This window comes from Dioszegia hungarica (assembly GCF_025882075.1).
Source record: "Dioszegia hungarica strain PDD-24b-2 chromosome Unknown MKK02contig_11, whole genome shotgun sequence".
Classification (NCBI taxonomy): domain Eukaryota; kingdom Fungi; phylum Basidiomycota; class Tremellomycetes; order Tremellales; family Bulleribasidiaceae; genus Dioszegia; species Dioszegia hungarica.
The window spans coordinates 352,360-367,534 of NW_026515771.1; the positions used below are offsets into that span (position 1 = coordinate 352,360).

At 58.1% G+C, this 15,175-nt stretch overlaps 6 protein-coding genes across 6 annotated transcripts; 5 read left to right on the forward strand and 1 right to left on the reverse strand.

The window, feature by feature from the left end:
• Positions 1–156: 156 nt before the first annotated feature.
• MKK02DRAFT_37578 (uncharacterized protein) lies at positions 157–2,036 on the forward strand (the record flags this gene model as incomplete). Its single annotated transcript, XM_053089704.1, has 4 exons — positions 157–538; positions 570–1,212; positions 1,258–1,830; positions 1,862–2,036. The coding sequence occupies 4 exons, from the start codon at positions 157–159 to the stop codon at positions 2,034–2,036; spliced, it is 1,773 nt and encodes a 590-aa protein (XP_052944476.1).
• Positions 2,037–2,450: 414 nt separating this feature from the next.
• On the forward strand, positions 2,451–3,938 carry MKK02DRAFT_37579 (uncharacterized protein; the record flags this gene model as incomplete). The annotated part of the gene is made up of 1 exon (XM_053089705.1): positions 2,451–3,938. One exon carries the CDS (start codon positions 2,451–2,453, stop codon positions 3,936–3,938), a length of 1,488 nt encoding a protein of 495 aa, XP_052944477.1.
• Positions 3,939–4,206: 268 nt separating this feature from the next.
• On the reverse strand, positions 4,207–5,453 carry MKK02DRAFT_37580 (uncharacterized protein; the record flags this gene model as incomplete). The annotated part of the gene is made up of 2 exons (XM_053089706.1): positions 4,207–5,223; positions 5,265–5,453. 2 exons carry the CDS (start codon positions 5,451–5,453, stop codon positions 4,207–4,209), a joined length of 1,206 nt encoding a protein of 401 aa, XP_052944478.1.
• Positions 5,454–6,940: 1,487 nt separating this feature from the next.
• On the forward strand, positions 6,941–10,445 carry MKK02DRAFT_16075 (SNF2 family N-terminal domain-containing protein; the record flags this gene model as incomplete). The annotated part of the gene is given in 19 exon segments (XM_053085574.1): positions 6,941–7,174; positions 7,210–7,353; positions 7,396–7,416; positions 7,459–7,543; positions 7,577–7,637; positions 7,671–7,825; positions 7,845–7,966; positions 7,999–8,161; positions 8,206–8,260; positions 8,312–8,377; positions 8,424–8,552; positions 8,778–8,849; positions 9,043–9,254; positions 9,297–9,416; positions 9,466–9,623; positions 9,668–9,769; positions 9,816–9,970; positions 10,081–10,153; positions 10,200–10,445. Coding segments are annotated over 19 exon segments (2,373 nt in total), but the record flags the coding sequence as incomplete, so codon positions are not given.
• Positions 10,446–11,148: 703 nt separating this feature from the next.
• MKK02DRAFT_27863 (uncharacterized protein) lies at positions 11,149–12,170 on the forward strand (the record flags this gene model as incomplete). The annotated part of the gene is made up of 4 exons (XM_053087418.1): positions 11,149–11,206; positions 11,239–11,508; positions 11,539–11,926; positions 11,960–12,170. The coding sequence occupies 4 exons, from the start codon at positions 11,149–11,151 to the stop codon at positions 12,168–12,170; spliced, it is 927 nt and encodes a 308-aa protein (XP_052944480.1).
• Positions 12,171–13,565: 1,395 nt separating this feature from the next.
• Positions 13,566–15,062, forward strand: MKK02DRAFT_37583 (uncharacterized protein; the record flags this gene model as incomplete). The annotated part of the gene is made up of 2 exons (XM_053089707.1): positions 13,566–14,009; positions 14,052–15,062. 2 exons carry the CDS (start codon positions 13,566–13,568, stop codon positions 15,060–15,062), a joined length of 1,455 nt encoding a protein of 484 aa, XP_052944481.1.
• Positions 15,063–15,175: the final 113 nt, after the last annotated feature.

Here is a 15,175-nt window from a genome sequence, read left to right on the forward strand (position 1 = left end):
CCTTCAATCTTGGTCGCACAGCCGCTGCGGGCTCGTGTTGAGCTTAGCGCGACGCGGAGAGATTGACCTTGCGGAGCGCTTAGAGGATCTTGTCTCAACCCGTACGTTCCGCCTCCAGGCAGTGAGCATTGGTCCTCAGCTAACGCACAGACCATCATGTCTTCCCTACCCGCCAGAGGTTCTCCACGGGTCTTGACGCCCCGCGCACATACCGCTACCCCAACTGCTGCTCGCCGTCGCCAAACTTCTCACCTCCGTCCATCTTCCACATCCACGTCAACAATGGTGAACCCGCTCTCCCCGCTGCCACCGCATCACTCCAACCAACCCACACCCGACGGCGAGGTCTTTCACCGGGACCACTCTCTGATCTCGTTCGAATGGCAGATCCAGGGACTAGACTGGCTCCGGCGCAGTCTGGAGGAGGTGCCCATCAGCGGATGGACGGTGGACTATGAGGTGGAGAATCCAGAGATCCTTCCTGAGCTGTTACGGCGGGGAGTGGTCATCGGGGACGGCTGGTATAAGCTAGATCTGGGTGAGCAATCAGACTTCTGAGCTGATGGCAGCACGAACCATACCCGCTCCGTGCAGCCCCAAGACGCCTCTGGAGGAGATCGCCGACTCGATCACTGTGCGAAGCGCAGAACCCTCCGCTCCCACCTCCCTCTCCCTCTACATCACCTCGCCCACTCTCGAGTCCGCTCCGCTCGACTACGCCTTCACCTCGTCCATTTCCATCGGAATCCGCCCGTCCTCGCCCGACGTCGGCCAGAGTCACTCCTACACGAGATGGGTATGGCATACCTCGCTGGAGCACGAATTCACCAAAGACTCGGAACACGCCACGGTCACCCTGCCTCCGCTGGAGGACCTCCTCGTGGGGCCAATCGGCGCGGACGACGGTTTCACGCTTTGCGTTCAGCTCGGCAGCCCGGCTCAGCTCAAGCCCGGCTTTACTGTCCCAGAGACGTTCGTTGGCCCAACCTCCATGCTGCATGCGCTCGGAAGTCTAGTCGACTCGTCTAGCGGAGATGTGCAGTTCATCTGCCTGGAGCACGATGCGACCTTATCTCGGAAGCGCGTCCTCTACGCCCACTCGGAGATCCTCCGAGCCCGCAGCGACTATTTCAAGTCACTCCTGGCGGGCGGTTTCCGCGAAGTCGAAGGGGGAAAGGTGGTGGTCGTGGATGATGCGGATTACGGGACAGTGTACTGGATGTTACAGTGAGTTAGAGTCCAACGAAGCTGACTCAGCTTTCTCTATTGTAACGAGCTCCGCTTTTCGCCTACAGACGACGTGCGGGAGGTGATGAACCGGCTTCAAATGGACCGCCGAGAGGTACAGCGCGTGCTGTCGGGTCGTCACCAGGGCTGGGGGTATCGCCAAATCCCACTCGAAGGCGAAGCAGACGAGGCCTCCACCTCCCTATCTCTCTCCGTCTCCGAGCTCGACATACGCAGCGAGCACGCCAGCGTCAGCAGTTCAGCGGCTGTATCGCCTCCTCCAGACAAGCGTACGCCGTCGGCCATGGTATCGACCGTAACGTCTCGCCGCCTCGCCACTACTCGCCCCACCCCGACCAAGGCGGAGGTCCCCAAGCGACCCGTCAAAACTCCTACGTCTCCTCCTGTCTCTCGCGGACATCTCCCCATGCGCCTTCCCGAGCCTGCTCCGGACCCGCACACCCACCCCTCACCTCCTCCCTCGCCTGCATCGCCTCTCGCCATCTACATGCTCGCGCATCGCTACCGGCTGGACGTACTGGAGAATCTGGCCAAGGAGAGAATCCTCAAGGGGCTGACAATCGAGAACTGCATGCCCATGCTGTGAGTGCACGCTCGTCCACGCTAATCTCAGCTTCTCCACCCACGCGTACGACGCACTCCATACCGACATCCTCGACTATGTCGTCGACTACTTTGGGTCCGTCCAGCTCTCGCCCGAGTTTCACGTCTGCATCAAAGAGGTCTCGTCGGGTGTATGGGGCGAGACCGGCGGGGACGTCCTGGTATCGCTCTTCAGGCGATTGTGAACCGAGTTGTATCATTCGCTATCTGTTGTGATCATTATGAATGCCTGCGATGTCCAGTCCGCCACCTGTCTCCAAGGCCAAGGTTTAGAGTTCCGGATGTTCCAGCGCCGTTCCGGAACCTCTCGGCACCGGCGAACGGATAACGGCATCTTCTGTGACCCTTCTCTTGATCTTCTCTTTGTCAAGCTAGCTTGTACGCGTTAGCGCTCATGCACCCATGATCAAGCACACGTTAGCGGCGATCCTCCACCCTGGATCTCCATCTCTCTCCGACTGTACAGGAGCTCCACTGTCACCATCGCCATCCCGCCTGGACACCCCATCTCTGGCATAGGATATAGAATCTAGAGCAGGCAGCTATTAGGTATGTTCCCCGGCGGACTTCTGGCACCAGCTGATAGACAGAAATCCATAATGTCCACATCCATGGTAGCCGGACCTTCAAGGCCCCGTCAGCGGACCTCGTCCCTCAAGCACGAGATCCAACCCCCCACTCGCCGGCTCAGCGCACACCAGGTTCTCCTCCTCACCCCCTTCGGAGGCGTCCCTACGGCCGTCTTTGACAGCGCGCCAGGCATGGCACGGGAACGAACATCTCTTGGCAGCCGGAACCGCGCTTCTCCTCAGGACGTGCCCATCGCTTCAAGCTCCATGGGCCGCGAACCCAGTCTTGTCCCTCGCGCACGTTCCCTCGCTGCCCCATCTCCCCTCTCCCAACCCCTCACGACCATCTCCACTTCGGACGAGGACCCCTCCTCTGCCGCACCATCCCGCGAAGCCAGTTCCCACGCCGAAGAGCCCACCATAGCGGCAGTAGTCGGGACAGTCGCCATGACGCGCTCAACCTCCCTTCCCGTCTTGACCCTCGGCGAGCTGGAAGCGATGAAGGACAAGGATACGGAGCTGGGGATTGCGCGCGGCGGCGAATGGGCGTGGGTCTGCAGAGACGAAGAGGACGACTCGGTCGAGGATGACATCACCACGCCTGGCGTCCCAGAAACCCCTACTCCTACCGCCTTCACGTTCAGCGACCCCTTTGCCAGCCATCGTGACGGGACATTTCGGCGGACCGCCGAGACCGCGGGATTCGGCTCGTACCGTCCCATCGCAACGGCCAGTGTTGAGGGGTACGAGTACGCCCCGTCCCCTGCTCGTCGGGCCTCGGAAATACCCACAACCCGCCAGAGCTTCTCCTCCAATACGTCCTCTCCCGGCTCATCTCGGACTCCCAGGCGCCCCAGCGTATCGGTCCGACCCGGCCTGGAAAGCCCGCGCGGGACGCACATATCCCCCCATCCCCAGCGTCCCCCTATCACGCGCTACAAGACCGAGCCTGCCCGCACGGCCGGTCTCGGTCTGGCGATCGTCGTCAAGTCTGAAACACCCCGGGTTGGTGTCCAAGTCAAGGACGACGCGGGAGGCAGTCTCGGTCGGAAAGGTGTCAGTTTGTCCACGGTGGAAAGGAGGGAGAGGCGGCACGCGCAGATGCGGGATGAGAGGGAAGGGGAGTTTGGTCGGCGGGGGTCTTGGGCGCCGGTGGACGTCGTGGATGGGCTGGAGGTGGCGCACAGTCCCAGTCGCAATCCCCGCGGATCCATCATCTCCCTCCTCACTGAAGGCCGCTTCCACTCGGTCTCCGAGTTTGGCGCAAGTCCACCTCGCACCAGGACCGACTCGCTCGACTCGGTGTTTGCTTCAGTCAAGCTGGGCCGAGCGGCGTCGTCGTTTGACGATACCAAGTTTGACACGTTTCCACGGCGCGGGAGCAGTGGTCTGGCGATGATCAGTCGGTTGAGGGTGCATCGGGATGAAGAGGATCCGGGAAGAAGAGGGAGCGGGGATGGCACGAGTGAGACGAGCTGGTATGAGCGAAGAGGGAGTTGGCAAAAGGAGGTCGCGTAGGTAGAGGTATCTGGGCGGTGCGGCTTTGGGGGGCTAGATCAGATCGTATCAGTTGTAATCGTTAGTGGCATCAGCAAAATCTATCTAGAATTCTGTACAACATGATCAACTGCATGATGGACCGAAGAATATACAATGTACAACAGATAAGGCATAGTCGGGGGGAACAATCTAGAAAGCTCTCCCACCGCCCAAAAGGATGAAAAGGTTGCGCGAATGAAAGTACAATAGGAATTTGTGGTGTACAGAATTGGCGATGGACCTCGACCTAAGCAACGACGGGGCTTGTCGCCCCGCTGCCCTCACCCCGCCTACCCAGCATCCCCAGGCCCTTGCCCGCCTTCTTCCTCGCCATCGCCTGGAAGTTGCGGTCGCCGAGCTCATTGGTCGGCGCGGGAGGACCGTACGGCTGGCGGATGGGCTTGAGCGCCAGCGAGACGGCGCGGGGGGCTGCATTATCGGTAGTGGCGGCGGGGAGGGGGAATGGGCTGGACTTGGCGCGGTTCTGGGTGGACGAGGCGGCGGGACGACCGAGACCGAGTGTGGACAGTCCCTGACGCGCGGCGAGGCGATCCTCGCTTTGTGTGGGGTTGGCCGCCGCCGCGGATGGGACCACCGAGGTCTTGGCCGTAGTAGGAAGGGTGTCGGTGGTGGCCTCGGCGGAACGACGGGCAAGGAGCGACGTGAGCTCGCCGAAAGGGTTGGTCGCAGTCTGACGTGCTTGCGCAAAACGACCGACCGGGACTTTTGGGGTGTCGAGGGTGGGAGAGGTCTTTTCGACCGACGAGACGACGGGAAGGCGGGTATTGGGCGTCTTCTCGGCCAGGGGCTTGGAAGGAGCGCGGGGATTCGGCTGCGCCTCAAACTTGGCTTTGAGATCCTCCGCCTCCTGCGCCTCCTCCTTGGCCTTCGCCTTCGCGTGCGCCCTAGCCTGCACCTGCGCCTGAAGCTGAGCCTGAGCCGCCATCGCCTGAGCCCGCAGATCCGCCTGTTGCTGAAGCGGCCCCCGGGACGCCTGGAGCTGCGACAAGAGCTGTGCCTGGATCCGAGGATCCACTTGCTGCTGCTGCCGCATCTGAGCTTGAAGCTGCAGCTGCTGCATCTGCTGGAATTGCTGCTGCCGAGCGGCGGCCTCGCGGGACCCGGGCTGACCGCGATTGACGGTCGGTTGCGGCTGCGACGCAAGGAGTTGCTGAAGGAGGTATTGCTGCTGGAGCGCCAGAGCCTGCTGCTGGAGTTGAAGCTGGTGCATGTGGGCCGCGGTGACGTTTTGGTTTTGGCCATACTATCCATCAGCTTCATTCCGGTTGTGAATGGGCAACTTACAAGTTCCATCTCCCTCATCCTGGCGGCAATGTATTCTGAGTCATCCCCGTCCTCCTCTTCGCTGAACACTGGACCGAGAGTCTGCTGGCGGACTCTCGCAGCGGCCGAACGAAGAGGAGGGGGCGGGGCGACGTAGGATTGGGGGTAGCTGTCCCGAGCATGGGCGTTCTGGACGGCGTAGGAAGCCATCGCGGATGGGTGGTTGGGGTGGGAGGTAGAGAGGGTCGTCAATCGGGGAAATTATAGTGACGGCTGAGCGGACTTTGAAGTTGGATCGAGGGGAAGGACAGTCAGGCTGGCGAGGCAGCGGCGGGAAAGGTGATGATGTAGAGGGCGATAGTGGAAAGTGGAAGCGATCGTGGCTGTACAAAGAGACTATACAAATAGGCCAGCCTCGAGCTCTGAGCGGAGAAGGAATAGGTAAGGGGCGGGCGGGAAGGAGGGTAGAAGATGGAAGGATGAAGGAAGGAAAGGATGCGAGACACGCTGTCACCATTGGTTTCAGGTTATGCTTGCTTGACCCAAATACAATCGTGGGAAAGCTGAGGCGAGGTGGAGGTGGAGGTGGCGACAACAGGTCCACATTCAACTTCAACTTCACTCAACCTATCAATACCCATGTCATCTATATAGCCCGCCATGTCCAAGGTGGTACACACCAGGACCAAGACCGCTTCGAGCTGTGAGCTACTCGTGGGGACAGAACTGATGTCAAGCCAAACCTCAAGCACCAAAGGCTGCTTCAAAGCCAAAGCCGCTAGTCTCGGTCAAGGCAGAGCCTCGTAAGTGTGTCTCGACACCATCTCGTGGTCATCACTGACTCTCAGTCTCTGAGGACGAATTCGAGGTCGAAAGCAAAGGCGAAGCTAAAGCCTACGCTGAACGCCAAGCGGTCGAGCACAAGCGGGCCGAGGTCAAGGCTCAGAATGAGCAGCGAAAGCAGCAAGGTCTTGCTTTGTTACCAGTGCCGAGGAAGGTGAAGGACCCGAAGAAGAAGGTACAGGGATACGAGAGTGAGGAGGAAGGAGAGGAGGAGGACGTCAAGGTTGGCGGAAAGCGGAAGCGAGACTTTCCAGACGAGGAGAGGGAGCTGGAGTATGAAGGACGTGAGTGATGATTGTGCCTAGATACTGACATGTAGAAATCAAACTCCCTTTCAACCCTCTCTTTTCGCTCGCTGGTCTTCCAGATCCGGACGACAAGTACCGCCGCGATCTTCGCGAGAAACAGGCTCTGATCGACGCCTACTTTCAGTCCTCCAACAGCGAGGTCGCCAAGGATGTCAAGCCGACTGGGGCCGCGGCTGAGACCGCTGAGACCGTCACCGCTACAGCGCCCGCTCCCGTTCCAGACGTGAAGGTCGAACCCAAGGCAGAAGAGTCCGAGGAGGAAGCAGAAGGAGAGTACGACGATGATGACGACGTCATCGTACCTTGGGGAGCCGCAATCCAGGCAGAGGCCGTGCAGGTGAAGGACGAAGCGGCAGAGGGTGAGGAGGAGGAGGCGGAAGGGGTCTATTCGGATGACGAATATGTTCAGGGTGAGTCTCGCTTCCACGGGCTTGTCCAAGCTGACTACCAGATACATCCTACGACACCACTCTGGCAGCTCATAGTCAGCCCTCGACGCAGAGCCAAAGCCAGTCTCAAACCCAGTCATTCAACCCCTCCGCTATCGACGTCATCTCCCAAAAGCCTAGTTTCCCCTATACCGACGTCCAGGCCCAGATCGGCCCGCTTCTGCTCGACGCAGCCGTTGGCGGGGTTTCCGTACCCGCCCCCATCAACATGTTCTTGAAGGAGTATCAGCGGGCCGGAGTCCGGTTCCTGTACGGCAAGTACAAGGAGGAGAGGGGCGGGATCTTGGGAGACGATATGGGTCTTGGCAAGACCATTCAGGTCATTGCCTTTGTGAGTGTTCTTGATTTATCGTGCTGATCCTGTAGTTGACAGCGATTATGAGGAAGAGCAATACGAAGGAGGATTACTGGCGGCGCAAGCAGTTGATCAGGGGCTCAGGTAGTGGCAGTATACCGCCAAAGCACTGGCCGACCGCCCTTATCGTTTGCCCGAGTTCGCTCATCCGGAATGTGGGTGCAGCCGTCTTGGTACATGACTACGCTGATGTGTAGTGGGACAGAGAGATGGACTCGGTCAGTTGGCCATTTTGTAGTCTGAATTCGCTTATGCTTCAGTGGGGATACTTCGAAAAGGCTATCCTGAAAACGGAGAATTGCGACGAAGTGAAGCGATCCTTCAATAAGGGATTTCTGGATGTAGGTGGGTGCGACTATCTACCCCTGCTGACGTCAGTCTTGACCTCGTTCAATCAGCTACAAGCCAATATCGAGCACATCAAAGACCTTCCCTTCTCGTAAGTCTATGCCTCGGCCAAGCTGATCCCCAGCGTTGTGATCGCGGATGAAGCGCATCGCCTCAAAGAGCCTCGAGCCGCCCGTACCTTGGCCATCAAGAAGATGCAGTGTACGTCTTGTTTCGGGCTCACCGGTACCCTAATCCAAAACCGAATGGAGGAAATGTGGAGCGTTCTGGACTTTGTAGGTGTTCAGTTATGCTTGAGCTGATCTACGGGTCCAACGCGGTTGGGCAGGGACTATTAAGCAATGGCGCGAATTTGCCATTCTTCCGATCAAACGAGGCCATCGGCTGGATGGTACTGCGGAGGAAGTCACCTTGGGAATAGTGCGTAGTCTGCCGACCAGAGCTGATAGCAGATGCGTCTCGGTCAGATTCACCATACTCTACTACGCCACTTCTACCTGCGTCGGGACAAGCGCTTGATCGCAGACGAGCTGCCAGAGAAGAAAGATATTGTCGTCTTTTGTCCTCTCGCCGAAAGGCAAATTCTCGCCTACCAGCGGTTGATCCAGTCAGACGGTCCGTTAACATCCCTCTAGCTCTAGCTCTCGCTCATCACATAGATATCCAATTCATCCTTCGTCGCAAGGAGCCGTGTGACTGTGGCTCGGAGGAACGGTATGGCCTATTTCTCTTACCTTTGCCCAGTATTGTAGCTGATTTCTCCAGCCGGCTTGATTGTCACTACACCAGGACAGCAGACGGCGAGACCGTGCCACAGGTCGTTCTGAAGAAGTTAGTCTTCCAGCTGCCCAGAAGTTAGCAAGCGCTGACGCAACAGCATCACCGCTCTGCAGAAGGTTGCGAATGTGAGTCTGTCATTTCAGATCAAGGCCACGGCTGATCATGCAGCACTTTGGCTTGCTGTACCACAGTATATTGTTCATTGCGAGGATCGATCGATGCTAACGTTCAGGCAAACATGATCCGCCAGATATGGTATGTCCAGACCATCGACCATATGAAGTTTGCTTACACTTTCAGCGCAAAGTCAACGAGCGCATCTTTGAGATTTGCGTAAGTCATCGAATGGTATACCGTAGCGCCGCTGATTCGCGCAGACCGGCGTCTCTTATGACAATAAGCAGGATAATCCTGCCGCCGCCGCCCTGTGAGTTGCTCCCTGCCAATAAAGAGTCACGCTGACCGGCAGCGATGTCAAGAACTGCGGGAAGTGGACCGTCAGTCCTTTCTTCTTCTCAAGCTGGTGCATGCTGAAGATCTAGCTGCTCGCCGAGCTCATGCAGCAATGGCGAGGCGAGTCCGAGAAGCGTAATAAAGGTCGGTCTTTCATGTGCAACACAGGATTTCGCTGACCATTTAGTATTGATCTTCTCAAACTCGGTCCGACTTCTCAAGATGATCTACGAGTTCATCAACCTCAACTGTAGGTCTTACAGCTCCAGTCGAAATCCAGCTGACGTAGCAGTCTCTGGATTCGAAAGCCAGATGTTCACTGGCGAAGCGAACGAGACCGACCGGATGGCCATGGTGGACAACTTCCAAGACCCGGAGCAGGACCACTTTGTTATGCTTATCAGCACCCAAGCGGGCGGAGTGGGTCTCAACCTGACTGCGGCGAATAAGGTCGTCATCTTCGATCCAGACTGGAGTAAGTGTTCTTCTCCTTCCCAGTGACACAACTGACATTCAGATCCCGCCAACGATCTCCAAGCAATGGACCGAGCTTTCCGCATCGGCCAACAGCGGACGGTCGAGGTGTACCGCCTGATCGGGCTTGGGACTCTGGAAGAGCTCAAATACGAGCGGCAGAGTGAGTTCGCCGGTCCGCTACTTCTGAGTGATGAGCTGATATCTATCAGTCCACAAGCAGCAGCGAGCCCGTCAGCTCAACCAAGGCACCTTTGAGCGCCGCATCCACCAGGGAATGGACGGTGGCAAAACCGAAGAGGACCAAGGAGAGCTGTTTGGGACCCATAACATCTTCAAGTTCAACCCGAAGGGGTTTGTCAAGAGCAACGTGAGCTACTTCAACCATCGAGTGGTCCTCAGCTGACAAGTCAGCTCGAGCGGGTTCAGCTGGCGGAAGATCGGTTCGCGCAAGATCTGATCAACGCGGAATACGATGAGGAGGATGAGCTCGGAGCTGGTATCGACGGAGACGATGTGAGTCTCACACATCCCCTACTTGCTGTCAGTGCTGATTAGGCAGGACGACGATGCGCGCAAAATGCGCGACACTCGTCGTAATCAAGACATGCAGCGCCAAGCTCGTTCTGCGACAGATCGCGCTAAACGCGAGGACAACCGCAAGGTCAGCGATGTGCTCAGCGATGATGAAGATCACAGTCAGTCGTCTCTGATGGGGTCTGCGGCCGAGCTGAAGACTCAGAGCCTGGTCAGGACCAAGATATATTCGCCAAGATGGGAACATTGGGTGAGCACTTGTCGTCTAGCGCCATGGTGATAGCTGACAGCATAGCCCAAGTCCATGATACTGCCTTCAAAGATTCGCCTGCCGAGCGGCAGATATACGAGATTGGTGTCCAGGTAAGCTACGTTAAGATCGTGCATGGACAGAAGCTCACTCCTGCAGCTCCTCAAGGACAATCCCGCCCTCGCCAAAACTATGAAGGCCAACGATCTCGGCAAGCTCGGCCTCAAGAAGCGAGCTTCGGGATCCGCACGCACATCCCTCGGGAGCAACGCCGGCACCGGAGCTGGCCCGTCCAAGGCCAGGCGGATACAGCCGGAGCAGGAGGACGACCCGTGGAAGGCGAGATTTACGAATGGGAAGCCGAAGAAGGGGGGAAAGTTGATTGCATTGAGCGATAGTGACTAGTGTGGGTTGTACATATCTTGGGTTTGGGACATACTATGCATGGCTGTACTAAAAGTCCTGTCGACATAAGGCTCAAGGGGACCAGGGGTCAAGGATGTTGATCGATCTCGTCATTGATTCTGTGACTCATTCCTCACGCGACGGTCGTTGTTCCCGGCGGATACTATTTTTGCCCTTCTGCATATAGCCGTAGAAAGGTCATTCGACGCCGTCGACTTGTAGGCTCGATGACATCCTCCCCTCAGCGCTCAGTATTGTTCTCCCGTCCCGCCCAAGTCGACTGGCTCCTCGCACTGGCAAAGAGCAGCTGTGAGGAAAGGCGTCGGTTCGTAGCCGATTTGGACGTGCCAAGAGAGGCAAAAGGCTCCTGGAGTCTAACCTGCCTGGCAGGCATGGCAGAGGCTGATTGATGCGGTAGAGGGGCGCGACCTTTGAGGAGTGGAAGATGTGATGGTGGGGGTTTCGCCAAAGCCCACGACGGCGGGACAGCGATGAGGGCAATTCGAATTTCGGACGGGTAGGTGAACGGAGCGGGCGTGTAGAGGTGTGGATACTCTTTGGCATAGTGATCTGAAGGGCCGACTTGCAAGGATGTACGATGAGGTGGATGGAGGACGGAGAATGTGGGTGGGTGGCGAGGGTCAAAGCTGTGGTCAACCCCAAAATTCAAACTTCGCATTCCTCTTTTACCATCATATCCACCATGTCATTCCAGGATCGCGCTTCCCGCTATGGGGCTGATGTGCCCACTCTCGAGAGATGTGAGTAGTAAGACGAGCAGCGCTGATATGAGTGTTTCCAGGTCCCTGGCCGGCCGAGCAAAACCGGCTCTTTCGCCTTGTCAAAAACCCCGAGGCGATCAAGCAAGCCGCCCTCGACGGAATCGCTGTTGACCGTCCCAACGAGACTTTTCGTCACTACTTTTCCCCTGACCTCGGGGAGACTCGAGCCGAGATCGCTGGCTTTGGAATCAGCATCTCCACCTACTGGCGGGGACAGCAGCACCTCGCTTGCCCGGTGACGCTGGTCAGAGCAAGGACCGGCACGCGCGCGATGATTCCAAGTGAGTTGAGTGATGGCGTCGCTGATATAGTCGCTGCGCTCTTGTCGGACGATGATCCAAAGCATCTCGAGCCTTTTCTCCGAGCCGTCTCTCGTCGCCTCCCCCTCCCCGTCACCAGAGTCACCATCTCCCCCTGTTCCAACCTCCTCAACGTCGTCAAAAAGCTCTTTCCCCGCGCCCACATCTCGGTCCCTTACGAGGTCGTGATACGCGAAGCGGCTCTTCACTGCGACGCGTCCGTCAAGGAGCTCGAGAGTCGCGTCATTTACGTTGCCGCTGGAAGGGAGGACGAGGCGCTGGGGATTGGCGGGTTGATGGAGTGGAAAGAGTTGTGGACTAAGGGGATCACGACTATGTGGGGAGTGGGGGACTATGCGAGGGCGGACAAGACGTTCGCCGAGCTTCTGGAGGGCAGCAGGTGAGTCTTGAGCGAGACCAGAGCTGATGATAGACCAGCCGAGCTGTGCGTCCTTCTCGATCAATGGGTTCGAAACGTCTCTCCTGTCGACTGGCAAAACGCTCTCAAGCAGTGGCGAGACGGGGAAGAGGTGTTTGGTGATCATCGGCGGTATTTGGCGATCGAGGTCAGAGGGGAAGAGATGGGCCTGGAGGAGGACACCACCTCGCGGGCGATGCTCAGGGTGACCGCAGCCTCCCAATGAGCGGTTCAAGGCTTACAGTATGCAGCGTCGTTGTTCGGTTCGGCACCGGCTTGCCCTGCACTTACCTATTGCGCGTACTATTTAGCTTTGTTCTCGCTTCGGTCCTGACGGTATCGACAAGAGCTTGAATGACTCCTGATTGGCCGCCTTTGTCCCCGTCCCTCGTACCCCCTCGTACCCCCTCCCCTGATACGCCCAGGAGCCAGGGATGCGTAAGTACGGAATCTGCCTGCGAGAATCACGTGATTGCAGCATGCGGAAGAGACCCGATCTCTCCGGTGCCCCCTGCACTGCTGCATGGTCCCATACCAGCGTAAATGGACATATAGCCCACACTCACGACGCCTGATCAGAGCTCGTTCGAGTGACTAGCGGAGTATGTTTGCAGGGCCGGCCACGCCCATGAGGTCAGAGTAAGTGACGTTCAGATATGGCCGAGGCAGAGCGAGGGTACGGTCCCAGCAAAATCTTCACAATATCCAGAACGCAGCCCTCGTCTGCCAGATCTCTGTGACTCATTCCTCACGGGGCGGCCGTTCTGCACCGACGACAGCCAACATCGCCTTTGAGTTCGTTTAACGTGGTCGACCTGGCAATCTCCACCGTTAACGGCTCCGTCTCCTCCCCGAGTCTCGCCCAGGTGGGTCACGAGCCAGCTCGCGTACCGTCAAAGACCAGCTCACCTGCGGCAGCTGCAGCTGCAGCTTCGTGGCGAGAACCGGCAAGGGCGATCTTAACGTAAGATGGCCAAAATTGCTCGTTCCGGCAAATTTCGGCGCACCGGCTGCATCATCGTGGAGGCCACAGGTTCCCCGGTGCCTTGCTGTCATGTTCGCTTCGGCGAAGACTATGTACCATAGACTACCATTACGAGCCATTACCCGGCGACAGCTGACGAGTCGACGACAGGGCTGTCAGGCATCGCACGGCTTCGCCCCTGAAAGTATAGCCAAAGGCCTGCAAGGGCCCGAATAGCCGCCCCAATATTGGCTGAATGACTCTGAATGGCCGTCCCTGAAACCGTTTCTTGCCCAGGCCTAGGGACGACCGAACATCCGCGGAGATTACGTTCATCGCGGCATGTGGAGGAGACCCGCTCCTTCTGCTGCTCCTTCGCTGCACGCTGCTCTCGTACCTGACTCCGCTACATGCCCTGGTACCGTGGGTGTGAATGGAGGTCGTGGGCTCGAGGCCACACTGACGACGCCTGATTCGAGCTTATTCGCATGACCAGCGGAGTACGCGTGCAGGGTCGGCTCCGCGAAGAAGGACGAAGCGAAACTTATCCAGACATGTTATCCGCACAGCGAGGGGGAAGGCGAGAGCGAAGTCTTCTAATCACTTTGATGCGCAGCTCCTGCCTGCATCTGACTGTCCACACCTCCGTCAGACAGAATGACCCCCACCCTCACCTCCAGGCTGTCCCGCTTCCCGCCGGCCCTCACCATTGCCATCATCGCCACCGCCCTATTCGCCACCTACTACCTAGCCCCGTCAACCCCCTATCATTTCTCCACCTCCAGCTGGTCAGTAACGCCTCCCACACTGCCTTCCGCCTGGTTATCGGACGACGGCCATCTGGACTTCCGTCTTGGCGGAGCCTTTCGCAGCAGGTACACCCTGCTCCAGGAGTACTCGGGCGGATACTCCTGCGACGAGGAGGAGATTCTGGCGGATGGACAGAGGGTGTGCCATAACACGGTCAGCGTTCTGAGGAGTCTATGGTCCAATGTAAGAGCGCAGCAGCGGTACCTGGCGGACGAAAAGGTTCGGGAAGATGCAAGGATCGCGGGGAAAGAGGAAGGAGTTGTGGCTCCATTAGATCACCTAGATGCGACGGTACGTCCGGTCTGCCGCGCGCGCGCACAACTGACAATCCAGAACCGGCTTCAGGCCGAAGAGTTCAGCGAGACGTTCCAGAACATCTCGTCCATAGTGGGGAAAAGAATACTCGTCATTGGCGACAGCCTAGACCGGAACTGGATCACCGAGCTCGTCGGCATCACCGCTCCCTCCTCACATCACCGCAACCACGACCTCTCCTCCTACGTCCCGGCGGATGCAGCGCCGTTAGCACCACGCTCGTCACCCTCCAACAGTACGGATCTCGGGACCGTGCAGGCCCTCGACAAAAGGCGGACCGGCTTCTTCGAGTGCAGCACCGCGGTCGTCCCTATCGCATCTTCCCCTTCCCTGTCCTCGGATCGCGTTGCCATCGGCGACACCTTTATCCCTCCCTTTAATCGTGACCTCCCTGGCGCGGATCAGCAATTCCGCATCGACTTTGTCTTTGCCTTTGGGGTCCTCAACGAAGGCGCCAAGCCCAGTATGCCGGGTAATACCAGCCACCGGGTTGAGGCGCTTCGGCAGGTTGTTGGAGGCGGTAAGAGAAACCACGACAGTAGACCGTATGACGCCATCACTGTCAACTTTGGGCTATGGGACCTCGTCGGGTTCCAACGTCGCGCCTACCTCGCCACCGCCGCGGACAAGGAGCCGGGCCTCACTTTCGAGTGGATCGCAGAGTACACCCAAACCTGCCAACGGTTCATCCAATCCCTTCGCGACACATACGGTTCTCACACCCCCATCTACTTTCGCCTCGCACATGTCACAGGTCCAGGCCTGATTGGGCGTGACCTGCTCGGTCTTCCTCCCAAACTCCACGCTCTGGCCGAAGCCGAGATGGTGCCAACATTCAAGCCGCTGCGAGTCGCTCAGCTAAGGCGTGCGCAGATCGACCTGGCGAAGAGTATGGGCGTGACTACGATCAACTTTGCGAGGCGGTTTGAAGGGTATGGCACAGAGATGGCTAGGGATGGGACACATCCCAAGCCCGAGGCGGACCAGGTGTATGCGGAGTTGTTGCTGCGGCAATTGATGACTCACTGAGCAATGGTGAGTAGATGGAGTATTGGTGATTGTTTGAGCGAGCTGATGAGAAACAGGAAGAGGTGTCGCGATGCATGACAGAGTAAGTGCAGGTGGACAAGTCGTAAGTTATA